General features: G+C 47.1%; 1 protein-coding gene across 1 annotated transcript in view; it reads left to right on the top strand.

The window, feature by feature from the left end:
- LOC129111490 (ribonuclease inhibitor-like) overlaps window positions 1-15,442 on the top strand; it is a 16,153-nt gene extending 711 nt beyond the window's left edge. The window contains exons 2-8 of the mRNA XM_054623460.1: window positions 207-383; window positions 8,734-8,907; window positions 9,387-9,560; window positions 11,845-12,018; window positions 12,731-12,904; window positions 13,620-13,793; window positions 14,479-15,442. Of these exons, the coding sequence (XP_054479435.1) occupies window positions 207-383; window positions 8,734-8,907; window positions 9,387-9,560; window positions 11,845-12,018; window positions 12,731-12,904; window positions 13,620-13,793; window positions 14,479-14,533 (1,102 nt within the window). The 3' untranslated portion in view covers window positions 14,534-15,442. The remainder of the gene's footprint in view (window positions 1-206; window positions 384-8,733; window positions 8,908-9,386; window positions 9,561-11,844; window positions 12,019-12,730; window positions 12,905-13,619; window positions 13,794-14,478) is intronic.
- Window positions 15,443-27,282: the final 11,840 nt, after the last annotated feature.

Below are 27,282 nucleotides of genomic sequence, written 5' to 3'. Positions count from 1 at the left end.
TGACATCAGTAGGTGTATGAATGTTGTGGTGACATCTGGATGATGTCTGTAGAAGGCTGACATGATGATGATCCACAATAGCACAATGACAAAGAGAAAAGTTAATTGATTAGGATATAGTCATGTTGAGCTACACATATAACTTGAACACATCTGATTGGATCATAAATGGATTTTTTTTTCTTCATCATTTATTCTTTATTCAGGTTGATTAACTGCCGTTTGTCAAAGATGAGCTGTTCTAATCTGGTCTCAGCTCTGAAGTCCAACCCCTCCCATCTGAGAGAGCTGGATCTGAGTAGAAACTACAACCTGCAGGATTCAGGAGTGAAGCTGCTGTCTGCTGGACTGGAGAGTACACACTGTAGACCGGAGACTCTGAGGTCAGACACCATTCTTTACTTCTATTCTGAGATTAATATGATGTGAAAGTTGTGTTGACACTAAACCACAGACATCAGGCTGATATTCATCTGATCCACACTGATGCTGAGGTGGGCCAGTGGGTGTGGGGTTTCCACGCCACCAAGTCAAATGATACACACACCGAGAGCAGTTCAATAAGGTGCTTTATTCAAGATAGACGAAATAAATGTCACCAGGGTGGGGAAAAGGGTAATCCAGAGTCCGTAGTCCGTAGTCCGTAGTCCAGGGGTCGTCACCGGGAGGGTTCTCACACAAAGCGGTCGGTACACAAATAATCTTCCAATGTTCAGGTTTCCTGCACTCGTTGGCCACACACAGTTCGCAGAGGCTCACGCAGAGGCACTCCATAGTAGTCCCTCCCCATGTGGTTGCATGCTCCCTTTTATCCCCAAGCACTCCTGCCTAATGCACCTCAGGCTTGCATCGTTAAGGGAGGCAGTCCCTGTAAAGCTTGGGGGTGGAGCCAGCATGCTGCCACATACCTCCCCTCAATCACCACCCCTCCCTGGCGTCTGCCACACACCCTCCCCCTCAGCTCCGACCGGGAGGGAGGGGCGGTCCAGCTCCCCAGAGCATCCCTCCTGGATAGGGCATCCGCATTCCCATGGGCTGCCCCGGACCTGTGAACAACCGAGAAGGCAAAAGGTTGTAATGATAGGAACCAGCGGGTGACCCTGGCGTTACTGTCCTTATTCCTTGACATCCAAACCAGTGGTGCATGATCTGTGACCAGGGTGAAGTGGCGCCCCAACAGGTAGTACTTCAGGGTTTCCAGGGCCCACTTGATGGCAAGACATTCCTTCTCCACCGTGGAGTATTTTTGTTCCCTCGGCAACAACTTCCGGCTGATATAAATAATCGGGTGTTCCTCACCTTCATGTAGTTGTGTCAACACTGCCCCCACCCCTGTTTCCGACGCATCCGTCTGCACCACCATTGGCTTGGTGAAGTCCGGGGTTACCAGCACGGGTCCTGAACACAGTGCGGTCTTTAGGTCCTGAAAGGCTTTCTCCGTCTCCTCGGTCCATGTGACTTGGGCGGGCAGCCGGTCCCTGGTCAGATCTGTCAGGGGGCTGGCTACGGATGCAAAGTGGGGAATAAACCTCCGGTAGTAGCTGGTAAGCCCCACAAACGTGCGTACCTGTTTCTTGGTCAGGGGCCGTGGCCAGTCCTGTATCGCCTCCACCTTCTTCATCTGGGGTTTCACACATCCCCTCCCAATGGTGTAGCCCAGGTATTCCGCCTCCTGCAGACCGAGCTGGCACTTCTTTGGGTTAGCCGTTAGCCCCGCCTCCCGTAAGGCCTGCAACACTGCGTTCACCTGCTTCACATGAGTGTCCCACTCACTCCCATGGATGACTATATCGTCAATATAGGCGGCCGCGTACCCCCGATGGGGACGGAGTACCCGGTCCATCAACCTCTGGAAGGTGGGCGGGGCCCCGTGCAATCCGAAGGGTAGCTTCCTGTAGTGGAACAGCCCGTCAGGAGTGGCAAAAGCGGTTTTCTCCCGCGCCTCGGGAGCTAAGGGTACCTGCCAATAACCCTTTGTCAGGTCGAGCGTGCTGATATACCGGGCTGTCCCTAGCCGTTCTATGAGTTCATCTATTCGGGGCATGGGGTAGGCGTCAAATTTAGATATCTCATTTAGCTTCCTAAAGTCGTTGCAGAAGCGTATGGTGCCATCGGGTTTCGGCACCAACACTATGGGGCTGCACCACTCACTGTTTGACACCTCAATGACTCCCGCTTCCAACATAGTCTTTACCTCGGTCCTGACGGCCTCTCTCCTGGCCTCCGGTATGCGGTAGGGTCTCAATTTCACCTTTTTCCCGGGCTCAGTGATGATGTGGTGCTGTACCAGATTGGTGTGGCCCGGTTCACTGGAGAACACATCCTGGTTCTGGTCGACCAACTCCATGAGCTCCTGCCTCTGTGCTGGGCTCAGCTGTTCCCCTAGGGGCACCTTGGCAGGCCCGGTTTCACTGGTAGCCTTTGGAGGAATAGAGCAGAGTACATCCCGGGCATTCCATTTCTTTAACAGGTTTACATGGTAAATTTGAGTCGGCCTCCTTCGTCCCGGCTGTCGGACTCTATAATTCACCTCCCCTACCTTTTCAAGTACTTCGTATGGCCCGTTCCACCGGGCCAGAAACTTACATTCTGTTGTGGGGACAAGTACCAGCACTTTATCTCCGGGCTGGAAGTCTCGCTGTTGGGCCCCTCTGTTGTAGACCCGTGCTTGGGCAACCTGGGCCTCCTGCATGTGTTCCCGCACCAGGGGCCACAGGGTGGCCATCCGGTCCCTCATGTCTCCCACGTGTTCCACCATGGTTCGATGGGGACGGTTGCTGTTCCCAGGCTTCCTTCGCTATGTCCAGCAGCCCCGGGGTCGTCTCCCATAGAGGAGTTCAAATGGAGAGTGGCCGGTCGACGATTGGGGCACTTCTCTGATCGAGAACATGAGATAGGGAAGCAGCTGGTCCCAATTCCGTCCGTCCGCCTCCATCACCTTCTTCAGCATCTGCTTCAGGGTCCGGTTGAACCTTTCCACTAGTCCATCGGTCTGTGGGTGATATACTGAGGTGCGCAACTGTTTTATTTGCATTAATTTGCAGAGGTCTTTCATGATTCGTGACATGAACGGGGTTCCCTGGTCTGTCAAGATCTCCTCGGGAATGCCCACCCGGGAGAACATCAGGACCAACTCACGTGCAATTCCTTTTGAGGCCATGGTGCGCAGTGGAATGGCTTCAGGGTACCTAGTGGCATAATCCAGTATCACCAGGATGTACTGGTGCCCCCGGCTGCTCTTGGGTAGTGGTCCCACCAGGTCCATGGCAATCCTGCTGAAAGGAACTGAAATAATGGGTAGGGGAATTAATGGGCCACGGAAATGTGGTTTTGGTGCCACCTGTTGGCACTCCGGGCAACTGCGGCAGTAATCTTCCACTGCCCTCTTTACCCCCGGCCAGTGGAATCTTGCCTTGATCCGGTCCAGGGTCTTCTCCACCCCTAGATGAGCCCCAAGAAGGTGGGAGTGTGCCAGCTGCAGGACTGATTGAACAAAGGGACGGGGCACCAACAACAACTCCACACATTCATCATTCCTCTTTACGACCTGATACAACAACTTGTTCTTGATGGCAAAATGAGGGTATGTGATCAGACCTACCCCCTCGATGGCCTTCCCGTCCACCACGGTCACCTGCTGGAGAGCACTCGTCAGGTTGGGATCCTCCAGTTGGGCTGTTCCGAACCGTCCCGATAATGAGGCAGGCTCTGGCGTTGCCTCATGGTCCATCGGGAACAGATTGTCCATACTCGCCTCCCCTGCCTCCTGTCCTGTGTCCCCTGCGTCACTTCCCGATAGAGGTTCAGTTGACCCCTGTGGGTCCACCTCGTGTAGGCCACACATCTGGACCTCCCTTTTATCGGCCCTCGCCCTTCTCCGGTGTCCTCTTTCCTTTAGGTTCCCCCGCTCTCCCCCCTCTCCGGCCAAACTGGCCCACAGTTGGCTGAACAGTGGGAGTCCCTCCCAATAAGAACCGGCACTGGCAGGTTTGGGACGACTCCCACTGGTCCTGTGTATTGCCCCTTTGTGGTCTGTAGGTGAAGGAGGGTAGTGGGGTAGTTCTTAGTCTCCCCGTGTATGCATGTTACTGCCACAGTGTCCCTCAAGCTCGGGACCGGGCGAAGTCCGGTCGGATCAGGGTCACCATACTCCCGGAATCCAACATAGCTGTCGTGTCCCTTCCGTTGGCCTTCACCGGAGTGACTGGGGAAGGACCACTTTCCTCCCCCCAGCAAACCGTCAGCAATCTGCAGGGACGCCCGGTTGTTAACTCACCAGCTGATGCCGACGGCATCGAGACATCACGACTCGGACAGGTCCATGAGATGTGTCCCGGCTCGCCACACTCGTAGCACTTTCTGCTGTCTGGGTTCAGGAAGGGCCGACGTCTCGGGGGGCTGGCTCTTGGCGTCTCCCTGGCCGGGATCCTGCCGTGGTCCTTCGTCCTTATCCGCTCCCGCTCCTGCTCCTTTGGGCGAGGGTTGGGTTCCCCCCTCAGTGGACGTCCACTGCGTAGGACTTCCACAGCCGCCTGGTGACCTTCCACCAACTCCACCAACTGATCTGCGCTCTGCGGGTTAGCTTGGCTGGCTAACTTTTTAGCCTCGTATGGGAGGGACCGCAAGAATTTGTCCATGACCACCTTCTCTGTGGCCGTAAGCGTCAGTGGGGCAGCCGTCAGCCAGCCTTTGGCCAACCTAATTAGATCGTGCATTTGTGAGCGCGGCGACGCCGTTGCATCATAAGTCCAATCATGAAACCTCTGTGACCTACTTATCAACGTGTATCCATACCGGCGTAGTATTTCCTTCTTCAGCCCTTCGTAGTTAGACGCCTGATCGTCCGTCAGGTCCTGATACGCCTTCTGTGCTGTGCCTGACAGGAACGGTGCGAGTAGGCTGGCCCATTGTGCTGGATCCCACTTCTCCCGAACCGCCGTCCTCTCGAAGGTATTGAGGTATGCCTCTATATCATCAGTCTCTGTCTGCTTTAAAAGAAACCTGCTGGGGGCAGGACGGGAAGCTGTCGCGCCTGCAGCCACGCCGCCATGTCCGGCTGCTAGCGCTCCCACCAGCTCCCGGGTCGTAGCCTGATGCGCCATGCTCACTTCCACTAGCTGTTTCATCAACGCTTCCATTGTTGTCCCTGTGTTGGTCTATCTATTTGACTTGGTTTTGGCTACACGCACGCATTCTCCACCACGTGTAGCGGGCCAGTGGGTGTGGGGTTTCCACGCCACCAAGTCAAATGATACACACACCGAGAGCTTCAATAAGGTGCTTTATTCAAGATAGACGAAATAAATGTCACCAGGGTGGGGAAAAGGGTAATCCAGAGTCCGTAGTCCGTAGTCCGTAGTCCAGGGGTCGTCACCGGGAGGGTTCTCACACAAAGCGGTCGGTACACAAATAATCTTCCAATGTTCAGGTTTCCTGCACTCGTTGGCCACACACAGTTCGCAGAGGCTCACGCAGAGGCACTCCATAGTCGGTCCCCTCCATGTGGTTGCATGCTCCCTTTTATCCCCAAGCACTCCTGCCTAATGCACCTCAGGCTTGCATCGTTAAGGGAGGCAGTCCCTGTAAAGCTTGGGGGTGGAGCCAGCATGCTGCCACATACCTCCCCTCAATCACCACCCCTCCCTGGCGTCTGCCACAATAGTCCCTGCAGTAGCTAACGACTGAGCTTCAATGGTGCGGAACCGGGCCTCTAACTCACTGAGCCTCGCCTCCAACCTAACAAACAAACTACATTTGTTACATGTACCCTTATCAGTAAAGGAGGCAGAGGCATGGCTAAACATGAGACACACTGAGCAGGAGGGAGGAGGAGAGAGAGCAGGAGAGAGAGAAGGAAGTAACCATATTTGGATTTAGGATGAATGACGTAGAGATGCTGTATACGTCTCTGGTAGAGACCTGTCAATCACTGTGTAGCCCCGCCCTAAAGCATACCCTGCTTTATGGTCAATTTGACTCTAAATCATCATGCTGTATTGAAGAAGTCTTGAAACTAGAGATTGAGACCATAAACTCATGTTTACAATGTTTACTGAGGGAATAAATCAAGAGAGAAGTAGAGTCATTTTCTCATAGACTTCTATAGAACCAGAGGAGTCGCCCCCTGATGGACAGTAGAGCGAATACAAGTTTTAAACAGGCCCTATTTAGTATTTTCCGGGTGCATATTTTTATCTCAAGTTACAGTTACAACATGTTTACATGCGTTAATGCTCATATTCCGCCTTATTTTTCTCATCCATGCTGTCCTGCAGCACCTCTTCTCACCCTCTCTCTGAAATGCTCCGTTGCAGCTCCTCCCTCCAGAAAGCAAAATCTACCCTGATTGGTCAGCTAGCCCGTTCTGTTGTGATTGGTCAACGTTTCACATTTCAAAAAACTCCTCCTCCAGAGCTTCAGCTCCGTCTCTCTTTGATGGCCAAACTAGCCGGAAGGAGTTTTACGTCACTTCCGTAACATTATGACCTCATAAAGTTACGGAAGTGAATGAGAGAATTCAATGGAGCTGTTTCAGGAGCTCAGGAGCTTCTGAGGGGGAGGCTAACTCATTTTAGGCGTGGACTTCAGCTTTTACACTCTACGGACCTTTTTCATGTACAAATATATATATAACACACTAAAGAAGAGGGAAAAGTGGAAAAGCAAAATAGGGCCACTTTAAGACAATTTCACATAGCTTCACTTGCCAGAACTGTCTGATTAAACACAGCTTGATTTATAACACATACAAAAACGAATACAGTTACAAACTCAATGTTGCACAATTCAAATAAGGATTTTTGTCCAACACAGAATCACCTCTCCTAAGAGGATGTTTTCAATGTGTCAATAGTGAACAATTAAACAGAGACGGTGGATGTTATTGAAGACCGAACGATGCGTCGCTTTAAACGTTGCTGCTGAACGTTTGTGCCACACTTATGTGACGTCATTGTCTCCTTTCCTTTCATAAAGGAAGGTCCAGTGTTCTCTATGCTAAAGGAGATGAGAAAGGAAGTACTGAAGCACCTTTTCTAAGCATTTAGAGAATGGGACCAGCTCTCATCATGACTGCTACTCAATACTTCTGGGTCATTTCACTCAGTTATGAACCTTTACTGAGATAAAACAGACTATTTGACGTGGTCTAGTCCACTGACTGTGGCAGAGCAGTGTTGAGCCACACATTTAAAACCCGAATATAACAAGAAGAATACGACACTGGAGGATTCACTCTGAACCTCTGCAACACTTGATTTTCATATTTTATTCCCCATCAGGTTTATTCAAAAAAATGATAATAATAAAAACATGAAAACCAGAGACCATCTTGTGATATGATCACACCAGTCGTGAAGTTAAATCAGATCAGGGGCTTAAAGTGGGGGCCAATGGCTCCTTCCCTACCTCCTCCCCCCTACTTCCTGTCCCCTTGCTCTGAACACACCCATCTTCACTTGGATCTCAACTACACACCTGTAAGGTTCTGTGACTGCATCTCACACGGTGGAGACTCTATGGCAGAGACTAAATCTGTCCACAGACAGACAAACAGAAGTATTAACACCTGGTAAAGTCCTCAACCCTCCTCTGTGGTAGTTCCTGCTACAGTCGCTGTCTCCAGGACCACATGTTGCCATGGTGACACACACACAGACTCACAAGGTGAAGACAACACCAGCGTCTCCGTCACGGCTGGTAACAATGAAGAGTGACGATCAACAGGGACCCAGATGTAGGACACTGACTCAGAGGTGGAAGGATAAAGGAAGCTTTACTGACTGGTTGCAGAGAATGAAGATGGATGTGGGTGGTAGACGGTGAAACCAGGCAGAGCGAGGGATGAGAGCGTGGACAGTGATCCTGTGGCTCAGAGAATAACGCTAGAAGAGAATCAGAACAAACACCACTCAAGCGGCTTGAGACGTGAAACTTCCTCTATAACTGAGTCAAGGATCTGGAGATGAGAAGATGAAGAACCGGTTGGATCTACTGCAGAGATGAGGAGCTGATGGACTGCAGGTGTGTGGCTTTAAACAGGTGAGGAGGCAGGACCGCAATCAGATCCTCAGAGAGAGACAGACAGGAGGACAGGAGACCGGAGACAAAGAGAAGACACAAGAAACACAAGAACGACTGGAGACACGGCCGTGAACACCACATCAATATATAAATAATCTCTATTTACACTGTCAGACTACAACAAATATCCAACATGTTTATGAATCTAGATGAGGTTTATACTGACTGAAGAGTTTAAACTGAAGATGCTTTGATTTTATGACTCCACTATTATTAAATTACATTACATTACAGTCATTTAGCAGAATAAATAAATATTGTTCACATTTCCTCTAAATTAATCCTGACATATTCAACATCTTTGAAACTTTTGACCTTGAGTTGAATCTTCAGTTTCAGTGTTTTTGTTTGTGTTTGGCTTCACAACATGAGTTTGTATAGATGGAGCAGCTGGTGGAGTTTAAGAGGTGGAGTCACTACGTCTTTATTGAAGTAGCAGCACGTTTTCATTAATATTAATGAGAGCTCTTTTTCACTGTTTGTAATGAAAAGTTTCTAACCTGCATCCTGTTGAGTTCAGGTGTTTGGAGTTTCCATTTTCTAAACTTCTACATTCTGAACCTTCTTCAGCTCTGAACAGATTATTAAACATTGAATGATTGCAAGAAGGAACGTTGTCGTCTGAAGTTACATAATTTATTCTTCATTCAGGTTGTGGAGCTGCAGTTTGTCAAAGAACAGCTGTTCTTCTCTGGCCTCAGCTCTGAAGTCCAACCCCTCCCATCTGAGAATGCTGGATCTGAGTGACAACAAGCTCCAGGATTCAGGAGTGAAGCTGCTGTCTGCTGGACTGGAGAGTCCACACTGTAGACTGGAGACTCTGAGGTCAGTTCACTGACACTCTGTTGTTATTATCATAGATCTAATATGTTTATTTAACAATTTAACCCAATTTCTGTACAAACATAACTTACATCCATGAAGTTGTTAATTTGTTTTTATTCCAATTTTTATGTTTCTTAAACTAAATTTAATCTGCAGTCACAAAATACTTTTGGTCTTTGAGGACACACACACACATAGATATCATAACATAATTCTAATTTTCAGCTGTTTAAAGGATCAATATAGTATTGATCGTCTAGTTCCAGAGATCTGTGTTGCCATAAGTAGGTGTATGAATGTTGTGGTGACATCTGGATGATGTCTGTAGAAGGCTGACATGATGATGATCCACAATGACACAATGACAAAGAGAAAAGCTCATTGATTAGGACATAGTCATATTGAGCTACACATTTGAAACCTGAACACCTCTGATTGGATCATACATTTTTCATCTTCATCATCTATTCTTTATTCAGGTTGTGGGACTGCAGTTTGTCAGGGATCAGCTGTTCTTATCTGGTCTCAGGTCTGAAGTCCAACCCCTCCCATCTGAGAGAGCTGGATCTGAGTCACAACAAGCTGAAGGATTCAGGAGTGAAGCTACTGTCTGCTGGACTGGAGAGTCCACACTATAGACTGGATTCTCTGAGGTCAGACACCATTCTTTACTTCTGTTCTGAGATTAATATGATGTGAAAGTTGTGTTGACACTAAACTACGGACATCAGGCTGATATTCTTCTGATCCACACTGAGGCTGAGGTGGAATAGTCCACAAAGTGACGTCCTATGTCCTTTCCTAACCTCTTCTCCTTGACCTCCATGGAAAACGTCATGAGGTCAATGAAAGATGTGAAGGAGATTTCATAAGGACCTAGGAAAAGTCGACTATGGTGCTCAGAAAATCCCACAGCACTTACATTAGACTACAGATGTGTGTTTTTTAACACAACTTTATTTATAACACATACAAAAACGAGGTCAGTGACTTAATGTTGTTCAATTCAAGTAAGGATTCTTGTCCAACACAGAATCACCTCTTCTAAGAGGATGTTTTCAATATGTCAATAGTGAACAATTAAACAGAGACGGTGGATGTTATTGAAGACCGAATGGTGCGTCACTTTAAATGTTGCTGCTGAAAGTTTGTGCAGGTTATGTGACGTCATTGTCTCCTTTCCTTTCATAAAGGAAGGTCCAGTGTTTCCTATGCTAATGGAGATGAGAAAGGAAGCACTGAAGCACCTTTCCTTAGCATTTAGAGAATGGGACCAGCACTCATCATGACTGCTACTCAATACGTCTGGGTCATTTCACTCAGTTAGGAACCTTTACTGAGATAAAACAGACTATTTAATGTGTTCTAGTCCACTGACTGTGGCAGAGCAGTGTTGAGCTACACATTTAAAACCTGAATATGACAAGAAGAATACGACACTGGAGGATTCACTCTGAACCTCTGCAACACTTGATTTTCATCTTTTATTCCCCATCAGGTTTATTCTAATAAATGATAATAATAAAAACATGAAAACCAGAGACCATCTTGTGATATGATCACACCAGTCATGAAGCTAAATCAGATCAGGGGCTTAACGTGGGGGGCCAATGACTCCTTCCCTAGTTCCTCCCCCCTACTTCCTGTCCCCTTGCTCGGACCACACCCATCTTCACTTGGATCTCAACTATACACCTGTAAAGTTCTGTGACTGCATCTCACACGGTGGAGACTCTATGGCAGAGACTAAATCTGTCCACAGATAGACAGAAGTATTAACACCTGGTAAAGTCCTCAACCCTCCTCTGTGGTAGTTCCTGCTACAGTCGCTGTCTCCAGGACCACATGTTGCCATGGTGACACAGACTCACAAGGTGAAGACAACGGCAGCGTCTCCGTCACTGGTAACAATGAAGAGTGACAATCAACAGGGACCCAGATGTAGGACACTGACTCAGAGGTGGAAGGATAAAGGAAGCTTTACTGACTGGTTGCAGAGAATGAAGATGGATGTGGGGGGGGGATCCGGCTGGTGGAGGCAGAGGTAGAGGGGAGCTGGTGACGGTGAAACCAGGCAGAGCGAGGGATGAGAGCGTGGACAGTGATCCTGTGGCTCAGAGAAGAACGCTAGAAGAGAATCAGAACAAACACCACTCAAGCGGCCTGAGACGTGAAACTTCCTCTATAACTGAGTCAAGGATCTGGAGATGAGAGGATGAAGAACCGGGTGGATCTACTGCAGAGATGAGGAGCTGATGGACTGCAGGTGTGTGGCTTTAAACAGGTGAGGAGGCAGGACAGCAATCAGACCCTCAGAGAGAGACAGACAGGAGACAAAGAGAAGACACAAGAAACACAAGAACGACTGGAGACACGGCTGTGAACACCACATCAATATATAAATAATCTCTATTTCCACTGTCAGACTACAACAAATGTCCAACATTTTTATGAATTTATATGACGTTTATACTGACTGAATAGTTTAAACTGAAGATGCTTTGATTTTATAACTCCACTATTATTAAATAAATATTGTTCACATTTCCTCTACATTCATCCTGACATATTTAACATCTTTGAAACTTTGGACCTTGAGTTGAATCTTTAGTTTCAGTTTCTGTGTGTTTTTGTTTGTGTTTGGCTTCACAACATGAGTTTGTATAGATGGAGCCGCTGGTGGAGTTTAAGAGGTGGAGTCACTACGTCTTTATTAAAGTAGCAGCACGTTGTCATTAATATTAATGAGAGCTCTTTTTCACTGTTTGTATTTAACAGTTTCTAACCTGCATCCTGTTGAGTTCAGGTGTTTGGAGTTTCCATTTTCTAAACTTCTACATTCTGAACCTTCTTCAGCTCTGAACAGATTATTAAACATTGAATTATTTCAAGAAGGAACGTTGTCGTCTAAAGTTCCGTCATTTATTCTTCATTCAGGTTGATGAAGTGCAGTTTGTCAGAGATCAGCTGTTCTTCTCTGGCCTCAGCTCTGAAGTCCAACCCCTCCCATCTGAGAGAGCTGGATCTGAGTGACAACAAGCTGAAGGATTCAGGAGTGAAGCTGCTGTCTGCTGGACTGGAGAGTCAACACTGTAGACTGGAGACTCTGAGGTCAGTTCACTGACTCTCTGTTACTATTATCGATCTAATATGTTTATTTAACAATTCAACCTAATTTATGTACAAACATAACTTACATCCATAAAGTTGTTAATTTATTTTTGTTCATGATTTTTAACTACATTTAATCTGCAGTCACAAAAGACTTGTGTTTCTTAAAGAAACTGTAGAAAATGTCCTCTGTTAATTTTTAAAGTAAAGTAATGTTCATCATTTTTGGTAAATGGTCACATCTGTGAACAGAAGATCCTCTCAACTAATATTTGTTTTAAATTGATCAAGTTTACTTAATGAAGTAGAAATATTTATTTGATTTCTGTTCATTTAAATGTTTTCACAAATAATGTTTAATCATTGATATTAATCTCTATTAAAACACACATACACACATAGTGATCATAACATATTTCCAGATGCAGCTGTTTAAAGGATCAATATAGTATTGATCCTCTAGTTCCAGACTTGACTGAGATCAGCAGCATGTTATTAATCTGTGTTGACATCAGTAGGTGTATGAATGTTGTGATGACATCTGGATGATGTCTGTAGAAGGCTGACATGATGATGATCCACAATAACACAATGACAAAGAGAAAAGATCATTGATTAGGACATAGTCATGTTGAGCTACACATTTAAAACCTGAACATATCTGATTGGGTCATAAATGAATTTTTATCTTCATCATTTATTCTTTATTCAGGTTTAGTCTCTGCAGTTTGTCAGAGATCAGCTGTTCTTCTCTGGCCTCAGCTCTGAAGTCCAACCCCTCCCATCTGAGAGAGCTGGATCTGAGTGACAACAAGCTGAAGGATTCAGGAGTGAAGCTGCTGTCTGCTGGACTGGAGAGTCAACACTGTAGACTGGAGACTCTGAGGTCAGTTCACTGACTCTCTGTTACTATTATCGATCTAATATGTTTATTTAACAATTCAACCTAATTTATGTACAAACATAACTTACATCCATAAAGTTGTTAATTTATTTTTGTTCATGATTTTTAACTACATTTAATCTGCAGTCACAAAAGACTTGTGTTTCTTAAAGAAACTGTAGAAAATGTCCTCTGTTAATTTTTAAAGTAAAGTAATGTTCATCATTTTTGGTAAATGGTCACATCTGTGAACAGAAGATCCTCTCAACTAATATTTGTTTTAAATTGATCAAGTTTACTTAATGAAGTAGAAATATTTATTTGATTTCTGTTCATTTAAATGTTTTCACAAATAATGTTTAATCATTGATATTAATCTCTATTAAAACACACATACACACATAGTGATCATAACATATTTCCAGATGCAGCTGTTTAAAGGATCAATATAGTATTGATCCTCTAGTTCCAGACTTGACTGAGATCAGCAGCATGTTATTAATCTGTGTTGACATCAGTAGGTGTATGAATGTTGTGGTGACATCTGGATGATGTATGTAGAAGGCTGACATGATGATGATGATCCACAATGACACAATGACAAAGAGAAAATATCATTGATTAGGACATAGTCATGTTGAGCTACACATTTAAAACCTGAACACATCTGATTGGATCATAAATGGATTTGTATCTTCATCATTTGTTCTTTATTCAGGTTGAGTGAATGCAGGTTGTCAGAGATCAGTTGTTTTTCTCTGGCGTCAGCTCTGAAGTCCAACCCCTCCCATCTGAGAGAGCTGGATCTGAGCGACAACAAGCTGAAGGATTCAGATGTGCATGTGCTGTCTGCTGGACTGGAGAGTCCACACTGGAGACTGGAGACTCTGAGGTCAGTAGAGGGTTGGAGTCGGTCCATGCTGGTTTCAGCAGTATTGTTCTAAACACAGATCCAGTATTTCATGTAAACCTCCAACCTTCTCATTGAAGCTGTGAGAGGAGAACGCTGACGGGCTTCAGGATTGGACAGAAAGAGAGAGAGAACAGTCAGCCAATCAGAGGAGCCAGAAGCTTGTTGTGATCATGTGTTTGATGTGAAGACGACTGTTGTTGTTTTCATGTCTGCAGGAAATCACCACACGTAGAGACAGTGGTCCTCATTCATCAATCTGATCTGATCTGTTCTCTCTCATTGGAATGTTTCACAGTAGATGAGACATTCAAGTGTTTTGATCAGTTTTGACCCCTAACAGCAGTGACACCGTCATTGCAGTGAGCAGTGAATACCTCTCTGTTTCTGCAGTCATGGTGCGTTCAGGAGCCTCAGCTCTTTATTTCCACTGTGTACTGGAGTGAAATGTGCAGAGTGAACAGACTTGATGTCCAAAGTGTCTGCAGGTGTGTGAGCTTCACTCCAACACGTTAAGATGAGAGCTGAAAGGAAGCTGCTACGCTGCTCAGACTGAAGTCCCTGCTGCTCTTTATACTGGATGTGCTGCTTCACTGACTGACAGCTGATGAAGGGAGTCTCTGGAAACACTGACTCATCTCTTCTTCTCTTCTTCTTCTCTCTGCAGATGGGAGACATATAACTCACATGAGTCCACTCACTATGTGTTGCCCTGCTTCTGATCAGACGATCATCAGTGGATCTGGACTCCTCCAGTCCTGCTGCTCCTCACTCCACCACCTCCTCCACCTGGACCTGGATTTAGTTTGGTCCTTTGATTCCTTCATGTGTTCTGAAGCTAAAGTGTCTCTGCAGATGAGTTCTGTTCATGACAATATAACAGTAGATGAACACATTTAAATGGATGTTTCTGTTGCAGCTCCCCCCTGTGGAACGATGAGGTTCTGCAGTTAATTTACACATATTTCTCAATAATAGTTGGAGTTTATATCACATGTATAAAGTTACCTTATTACCACCAATACCAGCCTTTTCTCCTATAATAACAGATACATATTTGCTTGTATCAAACAGAAAGAGAATTTGTTATAAAATCAGCAGCTTAATATTCATTCATTCATACAGTATATATTCATTAATCATGTATACACATTAAAATAATAACCCTGACTATCTGGTTGTTCTGTAGTTTATTACAGTTTTATGTGTGACCCTGCTCGTTGTCACATTTCATGGCTGAAGACAGACACAAAGTCACTTTGGAGCTTTTTCCCTCAGAAATAAATGTAGAATCAGTCGTTATCACCAACGTTTATGTTCTGATTTCAGAGGAACTGGATTTAAAATGAAACCCTGATTTAATACGACTCAGTTTAGTTTAATGTCAGTTCTAACAGGCTGAGAAATGATTTACTAACATGCCATCAAACTATTAAATGCTCACGTAGAGTTTTTATATAATCAAGGTTTTATATCTTTATGTATTTGATGTTTTTTCTCCTTTTGAATCAATAAAGTTGATTACTGATGTAAAATGACCCTCAAATGGAGCTGTGATCTCTACATGAAGTTACATCCTGAGTTCTTCTGTCTGTTAATAAATCAATTCATGAAAATTAAAACCACCTCGACTGCTGTTTAGAGCTCAGTCCTAATGAGTGAATTATTAACAGTTGACACTAAACTGAGTTTAGAGAAAACTAAAGATATAAATAAATGTTAAAGATTCATCTAGTTAGACAGCAGAACGCTCAGAGTGAATTAGTCTTATTGAACTTTAGAGTGCCTTTACAACATTTCTCCTCTTTCCTGATACAGACTTTTCTCTTTACTGGAACAGTTGGAATCGGTTGCAAAATGAATGTTAAAGGAGGACTTATAAAATGAACTTGAATAAATACATTTGTGTGAAGGAGACGTTTTCACAGCAATATAGATATTAGAGATGAACTATGAGCTGTTTAAATTCCTAACATTAGCTCTAAGCAGCTTTTAAAACATAATCAGAACTACTGATGCTAGTTTTTTTCTTTAACAAAGCAAATATTTAAAGGCGCTTTATTTTAAAACGTGAAGTTTCATGTCTTTTCTTATTATAAAATATGTCCAAATAATGATGTTGCAATATTGTCACAGTATCAAAACCTTGAATCCACACAGAAATGCACACGTATTTAGACACTGTGCCTTTAAGAGAGCTGTAAGGATTTCATTAAGTCTGCGTTTCAGACAGAGAGTGAATACAGGTGTATTCAGACATCATACTGTCAATCTATTAGATATTGATGTTAAAGTGACTCTTTAAAGTTGGAATGGATCGTCAATGTGAGGACTTTTTCCTCATGATGATTATGCTTTTTTCTTACAATGATCAATATCCATGAGGAATCGATTAGTGATTTATCAGAATTATCCACCAATGCAGCATCAGACTTAGAGAACATGCCAACTGGGACTAAATCATCCTCATCATCCAGTGATGAGGATGATTTGAGAAGCAGAGACAAAGCTTCATCACGTGAGGATCTGACCAGTGATCATGAGGAAGTCAAAGGTACGGACACTGATTTTAAAATAGGATGATTAGCCAATAGACAAGTGCACTTTTAGAAAACATAAGCACAGGCCGCTGTAGCAGCTGATATTACATTACATTACATTACAGTCATTTAGCAGACGCTTTTATCCAAAGCGACTTACAGGAAGTGTATTCAACATAGGTACTCAAGAGAACTACTAGTCACCAGAAGTCATAAGTGCATCTCCTTTCTTAAACAAGCATCTCAAAGCATAAGCCAGAGCAAAAGTATAGTGCAGAGGCAGATTACTATGAAAACAATAATTGCAACAGACTAATCCGAATATAGTAAGTGCTACAAACTACTACGAATAGGGTAAGTGCAGTAAACAAATACAAATTCAATAAGTGCAGCGAACTGATACGAATACAGTAAGTGCAGCAACTAATACGAGCGCAATAAGTGCTACGAGGAAGGCTCCGGGTAGTACTTCTTGAAGAGGTGAGTTTTCAGCCTGCGCCTAAAGATGGGCAGCGACTCTGCTGTCCTGACGTCAGTGGGGAGTTCATTCCACCACTGAGGGGCCAGGACAGAAAAAAGCTGTGACCGGGTGGATCGGCCGCAGGGACCTCTGAGCGACGGGGCAACCAATCGCCCCGAGGCAGCAGAGCGAAGTGGTCGGGCAGGGGTGTAGGGCTTGACCAAGGCCTGGAGATAGGAAGGAGCTGTTCCTTTCACTGCCCTGTAGGCTAGCACCAGAGTCTTAAACTGGATGCGAGCTCTTACAGGGAGCCAGTGTAGGGAACGGAGAAGGGAAGTTGTGTGAGAGAACTTGGGGCGATTGAACACCAGACGTGCTGCAGCTTTCTGGACAAGCTCCAGAGGTCTGATGGCCGAGGCCGGGGCTCCAGCAAGTAGTGAGTTGCAGTAGTCCAGGCGGGAGATGACCAGAGCCTGGATGAGCACCTGCGCCGTCTCCTCAGTGAGGAAGGGGCGAATCCTCCTGATAGACTCCAGCATGACAAGAATAGTGCATAGTTGATTATCAACACACATTAAATAGTTGAGGTCTAATGGAGCTGGAGTTGGCTGTTACAGGAAGGTTCACATTGTCACGACCTGGCTCTGGGTCATGACAAATATGAGTCACACCGTGTTCAGAAGGACAAGAAAACAAATTTATTTGTAACAAAATACCAGAAACTTGGACAAAACAGAATCAAAAGTTATGGTATGTGAGTGTCAGTAGCATCAGTAATGTAGGGTGTGCGTGGAAGTGAGGAATGATGTGTTAGAATGTTGTTTAAGTGCAACATTAAACCAAAGAAGAACTACAGCAACGTAAATGGCCATAACCAACAGGGTACCTGTAGTGAGAGAAAAACAGGACAAATGAGCAGTCTGGCCTAACCTTTATATACCCCAATGACACCGGGCCCAGGTGTCAAAGCAAGCCTTGATTACCAGCCCATCCCACAATCAAGCTGATGAATGCCAGGCACTACTGCAGGAGCCATCACCCCTTAAGACGGGGTCCCAAAGGGAACACCAACATCATAAATAAAATAAAAAAATATACCTTCACTCTGCCCACTGTAGCGGGCCAGTGGGTGTGGGGTTTCCACGCCACCAAGTCAAATGATACACACACCGAGAGCATTCAATAAGGTGGTTTATTCACGATAGACGAATAAATGTCACCAGGGTGGGGAAAAGGGTAATCCAGAGTCCGTAGTCTGTAGTCCGTAGTCCAGGGGTCGTCACCGGGAGGGTTCTCACACAAAGCGGTCGCTACACAAATAATCTGTCAATGTTCAGGTTTCCTGCACTCTTTGGCCACACACAGTTCGCAGAGGCTCACGCAGAGGCACTCCATAGTCGCTTTCCCCCATGTGGTTGCATGCTCCCTTTTATCCCCAAGCACTCCTGCCTAATGCACCTCAGGCTTGCATCGTTAAGGGAGGCAGTCCCTGTAAAGCTTGGGGGTGGAGCCAGCATGCTGCCACATACCTCCCCTCAATCACCACCCCTCCCTGGCGTCTGCCACACACCCTCCCCCTCAGCTCCGACCGGGAGGGAGGGGCGGTCCAGCTCCCCAGAGCATCCCTCCTGGATAGGGCATCCGCATTCCCATGGACTGCCCCGGACCTGTGAACAACCGAGAAGGCAAAAGGTTGTAATGATAGGAACCAGCGGGTGACCCTGGCGTTACTGTCCTTATTCCTTGACATCCAAACCAGTGGTGCATGATCTGTGACCAGGGTGAAGTGGCGCCCCAACAGGTAGTACTTCAGGGTTTCCAGGGCCCACTTGATGGCAAGACATTCCTTCTCCACCGTGGAGTATTTTTGTTCCCTCGGCAACAACTTCCGGCTGATATAAATAATCGGGTGTTCCTCACCTTCATGTAGTTGTGACAACACTGCCCCCACCCCTGTTTCCGACGCATCCGTCTGCACCACCATTGGCTTGGTGAAGTCCGGGGTTACCAGCACGGGTCCTGAACACAGTGCGGTCTTTAGGTCCTGAAAGGCTTTCTCCGTCTCCTCGGTCCATGTGACTTGGGCGGGCAGCCGGTCCCTGGTCAGATCTGTCAGGGGGCTGGCTACGGATGCAAAGTGGGGAATAAACCTCCGGTAGTAGCTGGTAAGCCCCACAAACGTGCGTACCTGTTTCTTGGTCAGGGGCCGTGGCCAGTCCTGTATCGCCTCCACCTTCTTCATCTGGGGTTTCACACATCCCCTCCCAATGGTGTAGCCCAGGTACTGCGCCTCCTGCAGACCGAGCTGGCACTTCTTTGGGTTAGCCGTTAGCCCCGCCTCCCGTAAGGCCTGCAACACTGCGCTCACCTGCTTCACATGAGTGTCCCACTCACTCCCATGGATGACTATATCGTCAATATAGGCGGCCGCGTACCCCCGATGGGGACGGAGTACCCGGTCCATCAACCTCTGGAAGGTGGGCGGGGCCCCGTGCAATCCGAAGGGTAGCTTCCTGTAGTGGAACAGCCCGTCAGGAGTGGCAAAAGCGGTTTTCTCCCGCGCCTCGGGAGCTAAGGGTACCTGCCAATAACCCTTTGTCAGGTCGAGCGTGCTGATATACCGGGCTGTCCCTAGCCGTTCTATGAGTTCATCTATTCGGGGCATGGGGTAGGCGTCAAATTTAGATATCTCATTTAGCTTCCTAAAGTCGTTGCAGAAGCGTATGGTGCCATCGGGTTTCGGCACCAACACTATGGGGCTGCACCACTCACTGTTTGACACCTCAATGACTCCCGCTTCCAACATAGTCTTTACCTCGGTCCTGACGGCCTCTCTCCTGGCCTCCGGTATGCGGTAGGGTCTCAATTTCACCTTTTTCCCGGGCTCAGTGATGATGTGGTGCTGTACCAGATTGGTGTGGCCCGGTTCACTGGAGAACACATCCTGGTTCTGGTCGACCAACTCCATGAGCTCCTGCCTCTGTGCTGGGCTCAGCTGTTCCCCTAGGGGCACCTTGGCAGGCCCGGTTTCACTGGTAGCCTTTGGAGGAATAGAGCAGAGTACATCCCGGGCATTCCATTTCTTTAACAGGTTTACATGGTAAATTTGAGTCGGCCTCCTTCGTCCCGGCTGTCGGACTCTATAATTCACCTCCCCTACCTTTTCAAGTACTGGTCCCAATTCCGTATTTCAAGTACAGAAACTTACACTCTGTTGTGGGGACAAGTACCAGCACTTTATCTCCGGGCTGGAAGTCTCGCTGTTGGGCCCCTCTGTTGTAGACCCGTGCTTGGGCAACCTGGGCCTCCTGCATGTGTTCCCGCACCAGGGGCCACAGGGTGGCCATCCGGTCCCTCATGTCTCCCACGTGTTCCACCATGGTTCGATGGGGCGATGGTTGCTGTTCCCAGGCTTCCTTCGCTATGTCCAGCAGCCCCCGGGGTCGTCTCCCATAGAGGAGTTCAAATGGAGAGTGGCCGGTCGACGATTGGGGCACTTCTCTGATCGAGAACATGAGATAGGGAAGCAGCTGGTCCCAATTCCGTCCGTCCGCCTCCATCACCTTCTTCAGCATCTGCTTCAGGGTCCGGTTGAACCTTTCCACTAGTCCATCGGTCTGCGGGTGATATACTGAGGTGCGCAACTGTTTTATTTGCATTAATTTGCAGAGGTCTTTCATGATTCGTGACATGAACGGGGTTCCCTGGTCTGTCAAGATCTCCTCGGGAATGCCCACCCGGGAGAACATCAGGACCAACTCACGTGCAATTCCTTTTGAGGCCATGGTGCGCAGTGGAATGGCTTCAGGGTACCTAGTGGCATAATCCAGTATCACCAGGATGTACTGGTGCCCCGGCTGCTCTTGGGTAGTGGTCCCACCAGGTCCATGGCAATCCTGCTGAAAGGAACTGAAATAATGGGTAGGGGAATTAATGGGCCACGGAAATGTGGTTTTGGTGCCACCTGTTGGCACTCCGGGCAACTGCGGCAGTAATCTTCCACTGCCCTCTTTACCCCGGCCAGTGGAATCTTGCCTTGATCCGGTCCAGGGTCTTCTCCACCCCTAGATGAGCCCCAAGAAGGTGGGAGTGTGCCAGCTGCAGGACTGATTGAACAAAGGGACGGGGCACCAACAACAACTCCACACATTCATCATTCCTCTTTACGACCTGATACAACAACTTGTTCTTGATGGCAAAATGAGGGTATGTGATCAGACCTACCCCCTCGATGGCCTTCCCGTCCACCACGGTCACCTGCTGGAGAGCACTCGTCAGGTTGGGATCCTCCAGTTGGGCTGTTCCGAACCGTCCCGATAATGAGGCAGGCTCTGGCGTTGCCTCCTGGTCCATCGGGAACAGATTGTCCATACTCGCCTCCCCTGCCTCCTGTCCTGTGTCCCCTGCGTCACTTCCCGATAGAGGTTCAGTTGACCCCTGTGGGTCCACCTCGTGTAGGCCACACATCCGGACCTCCCTCTTATCGGCCCTCGCCCTTCTCCGGTGTCCTCTTTCCTTTAGGTTCCCCCGCTCTCCCCCCTCTCCGGCCAAACTGGCCCACAGTTGGCTGAACAGTGGGGAGTCCCTCCCAATAAGAACCGGCACTGGCAGGTTTGGGACGACTCCCACTGGTCCTGTGTATTGCCCTTTTGTGGTCTGTAGGTGAAGGAGGGTAGTGGGGTAGTTCTTAGTCTCCCGTGTATGCATGTTACTGCCACAGTGTCCCTCAAGCTCGTGGACCGGGCGAAGTCCGGTCGGATCAGGGTCACCATACTCCCGGAATCCAACATAGCTGTCGTGTCCCTTCCGTTGGCCTTCACCGGAGTGACTGGGGAAGGACCACTTTCCTCCCCCAGCAAACCGTCAGCAATCTGCAGGGACGCCCGGTTGTTAGCTCACCAGCTGATGCCGACGGCATCGAGACATCACGACTCGGACAGGTCCATGAGATGTGTCCCGGCTCGCCACACTCGTAGCACTTTCTGCTGTCTGGGTTCAGGAAGGGCCGACGTCTCGGGGGGGCTGGCTCTTGGCGTCTCCCTGGCCGGGATCCTGCCGTGGTCCTCCGTCCTTATCCGCTCCCGCTCCTGCTCCTTTGGGCGAGGGTTGGGTTCCCCCCCTCAGTGGACGTCCACTGCGTAGGACTTCCACAGCCGCCTGGTGACCTTCCACCAACTCCACCAACTGATCTGCGCTCTGCGGGTTAGCTTGGCTGGCTAACTTTTTAGCCTCGTATGGGAGGGACCGCAAGAATTTGTCCATGACCACCTTCTCTGTGGCCGTAAGCGTCAGTGGGGCAGCCGTCAGCCAGCCTTTGGCCAACCTAATTAGATCGTGCATTTGTGAGCGCGGCGACGCCGTTGCATCATAAGTCCAATCATGAAACCTCTGTGACCTACTTATCAACGTGTATCCATACCGGCGTAGTATTTCCTTCTTCAGCCCTTCGTAGTTAGACGCCTGATCGTCCGTCAGGTCCTGATACGCCTTCTGTGCTGTGCCTGACAGGAACGGTGCGAGTAGGCTGGCCCATTGTGCTGGATCCCACTTCTCCCGAACCGTCCTCTCGAAGGTATTGAGGTATGCCTCTATATCATCCGTCTCTGTCTGCTTTAAAAGAAACCTGCTGGGGGCAGGACGGGAAGCTGTAGCGCCTGCAGCCACGCCGCCATGTCCGGCTGCTAGCGCTCCCACCAGCTCCCGGGTCGTAGCCTGATGCGCCATGCTCACTTCCACTAGCTGTTTCATCAACGCTTCCATTGTTGTCCCTGTGTTGGTCTATCTATTTGACTTGGTTTTGGCTACAAGCACGCATTCTCCACCACGTGTAGCGGGCCAGTGGGTGTGGGGTTTCCACGCCACCAAGTCAAATGATACACACACCGAGAGCAGTTCAATAAGGTGGTTTATTCACGATAGACGAATAAATGTCACCAGGGTGGGGAAAAGGGTAATCCAGAGTCCGTAGTCTGTAGTCCGTAGTCCAGGGGTCGTCACCGGGAGGGTTCTCACACAAAGCGGTCGCTACACAAATAATCTGTCAATGTTCAGGTTTCCTGCACTCTTTGGCCACACACAGTTCGCAGAGGCTCACGCAGAGGCACTCCATAGTCGCTTTCCCCCATGTGGTTGCATGCTCCCTTTTATCCCCAAGCACTCCTGCCTAATGCACCTCAGGCTTGCATCGTTAAGGGAGGCAGTCCCTGTAAAGCTTGGGGGTGGAGCCAGCATGCTGCCACATACCTCCCCTCAATCACCACCCCTCCCTGGCGTCTGCCACACCACCTTACCACTATACCGCTCTCTGCAACCAGGTACCTGAAAGTGTAGCATTTAGGAAAGGTTTGGGACAAACAGGAAGATGGAGTTTAAACAAAATAAACATTCAGCCCACAGGGGCACGAGAAAGAGCATCTCCTATCACATTATCTCTGCCTTTAATGTGTCTGATGTCGAAGCTGAGACGTTGATTCGGGCATCGCAACGAACTTAGAAATGTCAACGGGTTATGGTCAGTATACACAACCAAAGAATTGTCCCTGTGACCAACATAAACTTCAAAATGTTGAATCGCCCAGATCAAAGCCAGTGCTTCCTTCTCTATTGTGGAGTAATTTAGCTGATACGAATTAAACTTTTTAGAAAAGTAGCAAACTGGTCGGTCGATTTCATCCTTCGCTTGCAACAAGACTGCCCCTGCGCCCACCTGGCTAGCATCCACCTGGAGCTTAAAGGGTGCATCTAAGCATGGTGCAGCCAGAACGGGAGCAGAGCACAGGAGAGATTTTACATTTTCAAATGCCTCTTGGCAATGGCGAGACCACACAAACTTTGTCTTACTCTTCAATAGGTCTGTTAATGGTGCAACTACTGTCGAAACGTTTTTTCAAAAACTACGGTAGTAACCTACCAAGCCCAAAAAACGCATCAGCTCTTTTTTCGTAATCGGAACGGGATAACGTGCAACAGCTGTAACTTTCACACCGACTGGGCGCACCTGCCCTTGACCAACCACCCGGCCGAGGTACGTCACCGTTGCCTTGGCAAACTCACACTTAGCCAGATTGACGGTGAGACGCGCCTCAGCCAAGCGATCGAACAGGGCATGGATGCGCTGGACATGAATGTCCCACGTATCACTGAAGATAACTTCGTCATCGAGATAGACGCCGCACCCTTCTAGACACTGACACAACCAAATTCATAAGGCGCTGAAAGGTTGCAGGCGCATTACGAAGGCCAAAACTCATCACAGTGTACTCATACAATCCGGTTGGAGATATAAACGCAGATATTTCCCTTGCTCGAGCCGACAGAGGAACTTGCCAATACCCCTTTAGTAAATCAAATTTGTGCAACCTGGTCTATGCAATCTTCCATTCGCGGCAATGGGTAAGAGTCTGGTTTGGTGACTTTATTAACTTTACGGTAGTCCGTACAGAATCTCGGCGATTTGTCAGGTTTGTCCACCAACAAACAAGGTGATGCCCAACTGGAGGAGGATGGTACCGCAATACTGTTATCCAACATGTACTTGACCTCGGACTCCATTATTTTACATTTGTGTAGTGCACATCTATAGAAACGTTGTTTAATGGGTGTACTGTCGCTCACATCAACATCGTGTTTTATTAAATGTGTTCGCGATGGTGTATCGCCAAACAGGACCAGATAGTCCCCAATTACCCCCGCAAGTTCGCTACCCTGACATTCTGGTAAATGACCAAGCAAACTGTCCAAATTAAGTAGCGTCTTTAGCGTTTTTAAGTCTACCGCAAACCACAGGATCATCAGGTGAACAGTTAACTACCTCTCCGTCCACCCCCAGAGCAGGAACCATCAAACCTGGGGACACAGAATGAACAGTGAGTGGAGGGCTGACATTTGAACTGACGGAGCTGGAGTCAGATACCACAGGAGACGCACGAGAATAATAAGGTTTTAATAAGTTTACATGACAGAGCTGGGAGGATTTCCTACGCCGTGGAGTGGCAATGAAATAAATTTGTTCCGACACTTGCCATTCCACAGTAAATGGACCTGTATATTTTGCCTGAAATGGCGAACCAACCAGGGGGAAAAGAACCAGAACTTGATCCCCAGGACTGAACTGGCGGCATTCTGCCTGTCGGTCAAACAGACTTTTCATTTTTGACTGTGCCACCTCCAGGTTTTCACGAGCTCTTTCAACGGCTGTGTACAAACGGTGCCGAAACCCGTTCACGTAGTCGATCAGATTTTTAGGTGGGTCAACCTCTGCCAAATCATCCCGAAGGACCGCTAGGGGACCGCGCACCGTATGGCCGAAAACGAGATAATTTGGACTAAATCCTGTGCTCTCTTGTATGACCTCCCTGGCTGACAACATCAACCATGGCAGACCTTCCTCCCAATCTCCCCCTATCTCTGTGCAAAACGCACGCAGCAGGGATTTTAAAGTTTGATGGAAGCGCTCCAACGCTCCCTGACTCTGCACTCAAAAAAATGATTCTTGGCCATCATAAACATGAAGCAATATTTTTAAATAAAGTGTAACTGAAATATATAAAATCAAAACGATATTTATCCAAAAACTTAAACTTAACGTAAATATGCTTCGCATAAACTGAACGTAAACGAATCAAATAAACTTTACCTACTTACTTTACTAACTTTACTACTGGATCCCAAAAGGAGGCTTTGCGCATGTGCGAGAGTAAGGAAACGTCACTCCACCCACGTGACTCCTGAACTCTGCGCGTGGACTTGGCCATGTGACCAGATTCTGACCGACCGAGCGGACAAAGTTAGAAGGTAAGTCCAATCATTTGCCATCTGAAGTGTTGTGTTAAGCAATATGTTATTTCAGAATAATTTGTATTACAAAGACGGATATAGTTCTTTTGCCAATTATATAATTTAGTTTAGCAGTGTCCGAGAATGCTAAATGGCCTGCTATGTGATTTAGCACGAGCTAGCAGCACCACTTCCATTTAGCATAGCATTCTGTGAAACATGTTCACGACTGTGCTTCCAAAGCAGAGGACCTCCAGTAGAGATTACAGTGTTATTACAGGTATTACAGTAGAGTTTTCTGCTCAATAGGCTGCTGCCTCAACAGCTCACTTCCATTTCTGGCTAGTCTCATCATGATTCGCTAGCATTTGCTATCCGTCTTAGCACTATTTAGCAACACAGTTTACACGATGCGATGCTAATGTTGTGCTGAGGATTCGTCAGACACCAGAGACAAGGATTTGTTTTGAGTTAAGTTCAAAAGTGCTTTATTTTAAGCTTTGCATGAATATTGCATTTCCGAACAGTTATACGTGCACGGACCTAATTAGAACATTCAACAGGGTTGAACGTCCGGAAAAAAGGCGCTTGGACAAGGTGCGCAGCGGATTTCATAGGTTCTCCGTTAGGGAGCCTATTGGTCAAATATTAAAGTAGCAGGCGGAGCTTGTTTTAGCTATAAGCGGCCTGGTTGGAGCTCTGGGCATATCCGCCCACACTGGCTCACGTCCCATTGGTTGCTGTCATCTTTCAGTGTGTGTGTATGTTGTTGAGTGTACATGTGCGAATCTGGTCTGAACTGGTTTTATTCGGGCAATCTGTACTATTTCCTTATCTTGTTATTTGTCAGTTTTCTACAGTGAGGGTATTGTCCTAGTAGAATACGACCTTGCCTACTCCTTAAGCCAGGTGGTTGATTCATCATGTGTGTATGTGTGTGTCTCAGGCCCTCCCTGTTCTTGTGTGACTGTTCAAGCTTGGCGTGTAGACGCGGGGATGCTCTCACGCAGTTTCTGACCTTCTACAGTACTTTTCCACTCTTTCTGAGTGCCTGAGTTTATGTGTAATAAAGTAAAGCGTGTTTGTTAATACTGCTGTCATGATTATTTTATATCACAAAACTAACACCACTGGTTGTACACTGCGGTCCCTGTCGCGACTAGCATCCGATAATAGGCCTCGTTTCGCTGATGCCCCCGATCATGACTTTACATTAATCTATGTGTCTATGTCTATGTGACCTTTCTGAACATGTTTGAATTGAGACTTTTGTTTGGACAGAAAGAACCCACTGAGCTGTTCAACAGGGCAACGATACAAACTGTAAAAACATGTAATGCTAAGATTAGCTTTTCTCATGATCTAATGAAAATATAAACAATGCAGTCAAGAGGATTCTGCTTGTGTTTTCAGGTTAAGTTAGCATCCGGTTCATTCCCAGTTAGGGTTTCAAATGCAATGAATGTTATTTGGCATATTGAAAATAAACATAAATTTAGAATAACATAAAATGGTACATTGCAAGATCAGACAGTTTCGACCACACACACCCCTCTGCAACTGGCTATTTCTCATCCTGGTTGAAAACTAACCTTGTATTATTTTCCATTTCTTACAGGTACAGCACTGTGGGGTAAACATCAACAAAGTAGATCACATCTTGTATAGGCAACCTCTCAATTTAGGTGAGTAAAAA

This window comes from Anoplopoma fimbria, chromosome 22 (assembly GCF_027596085.1).
Source record: "Anoplopoma fimbria isolate UVic2021 breed Golden Eagle Sablefish chromosome 22, Afim_UVic_2022, whole genome shotgun sequence".
Taxonomy (NCBI): domain Eukaryota; kingdom Metazoa; phylum Chordata; class Actinopteri; order Perciformes; family Anoplopomatidae; genus Anoplopoma; species Anoplopoma fimbria.
The sequence above is the reverse complement of the archived record's forward strand: the minus strand, read 5'-3'. Positions and strand labels throughout refer to the sequence as shown.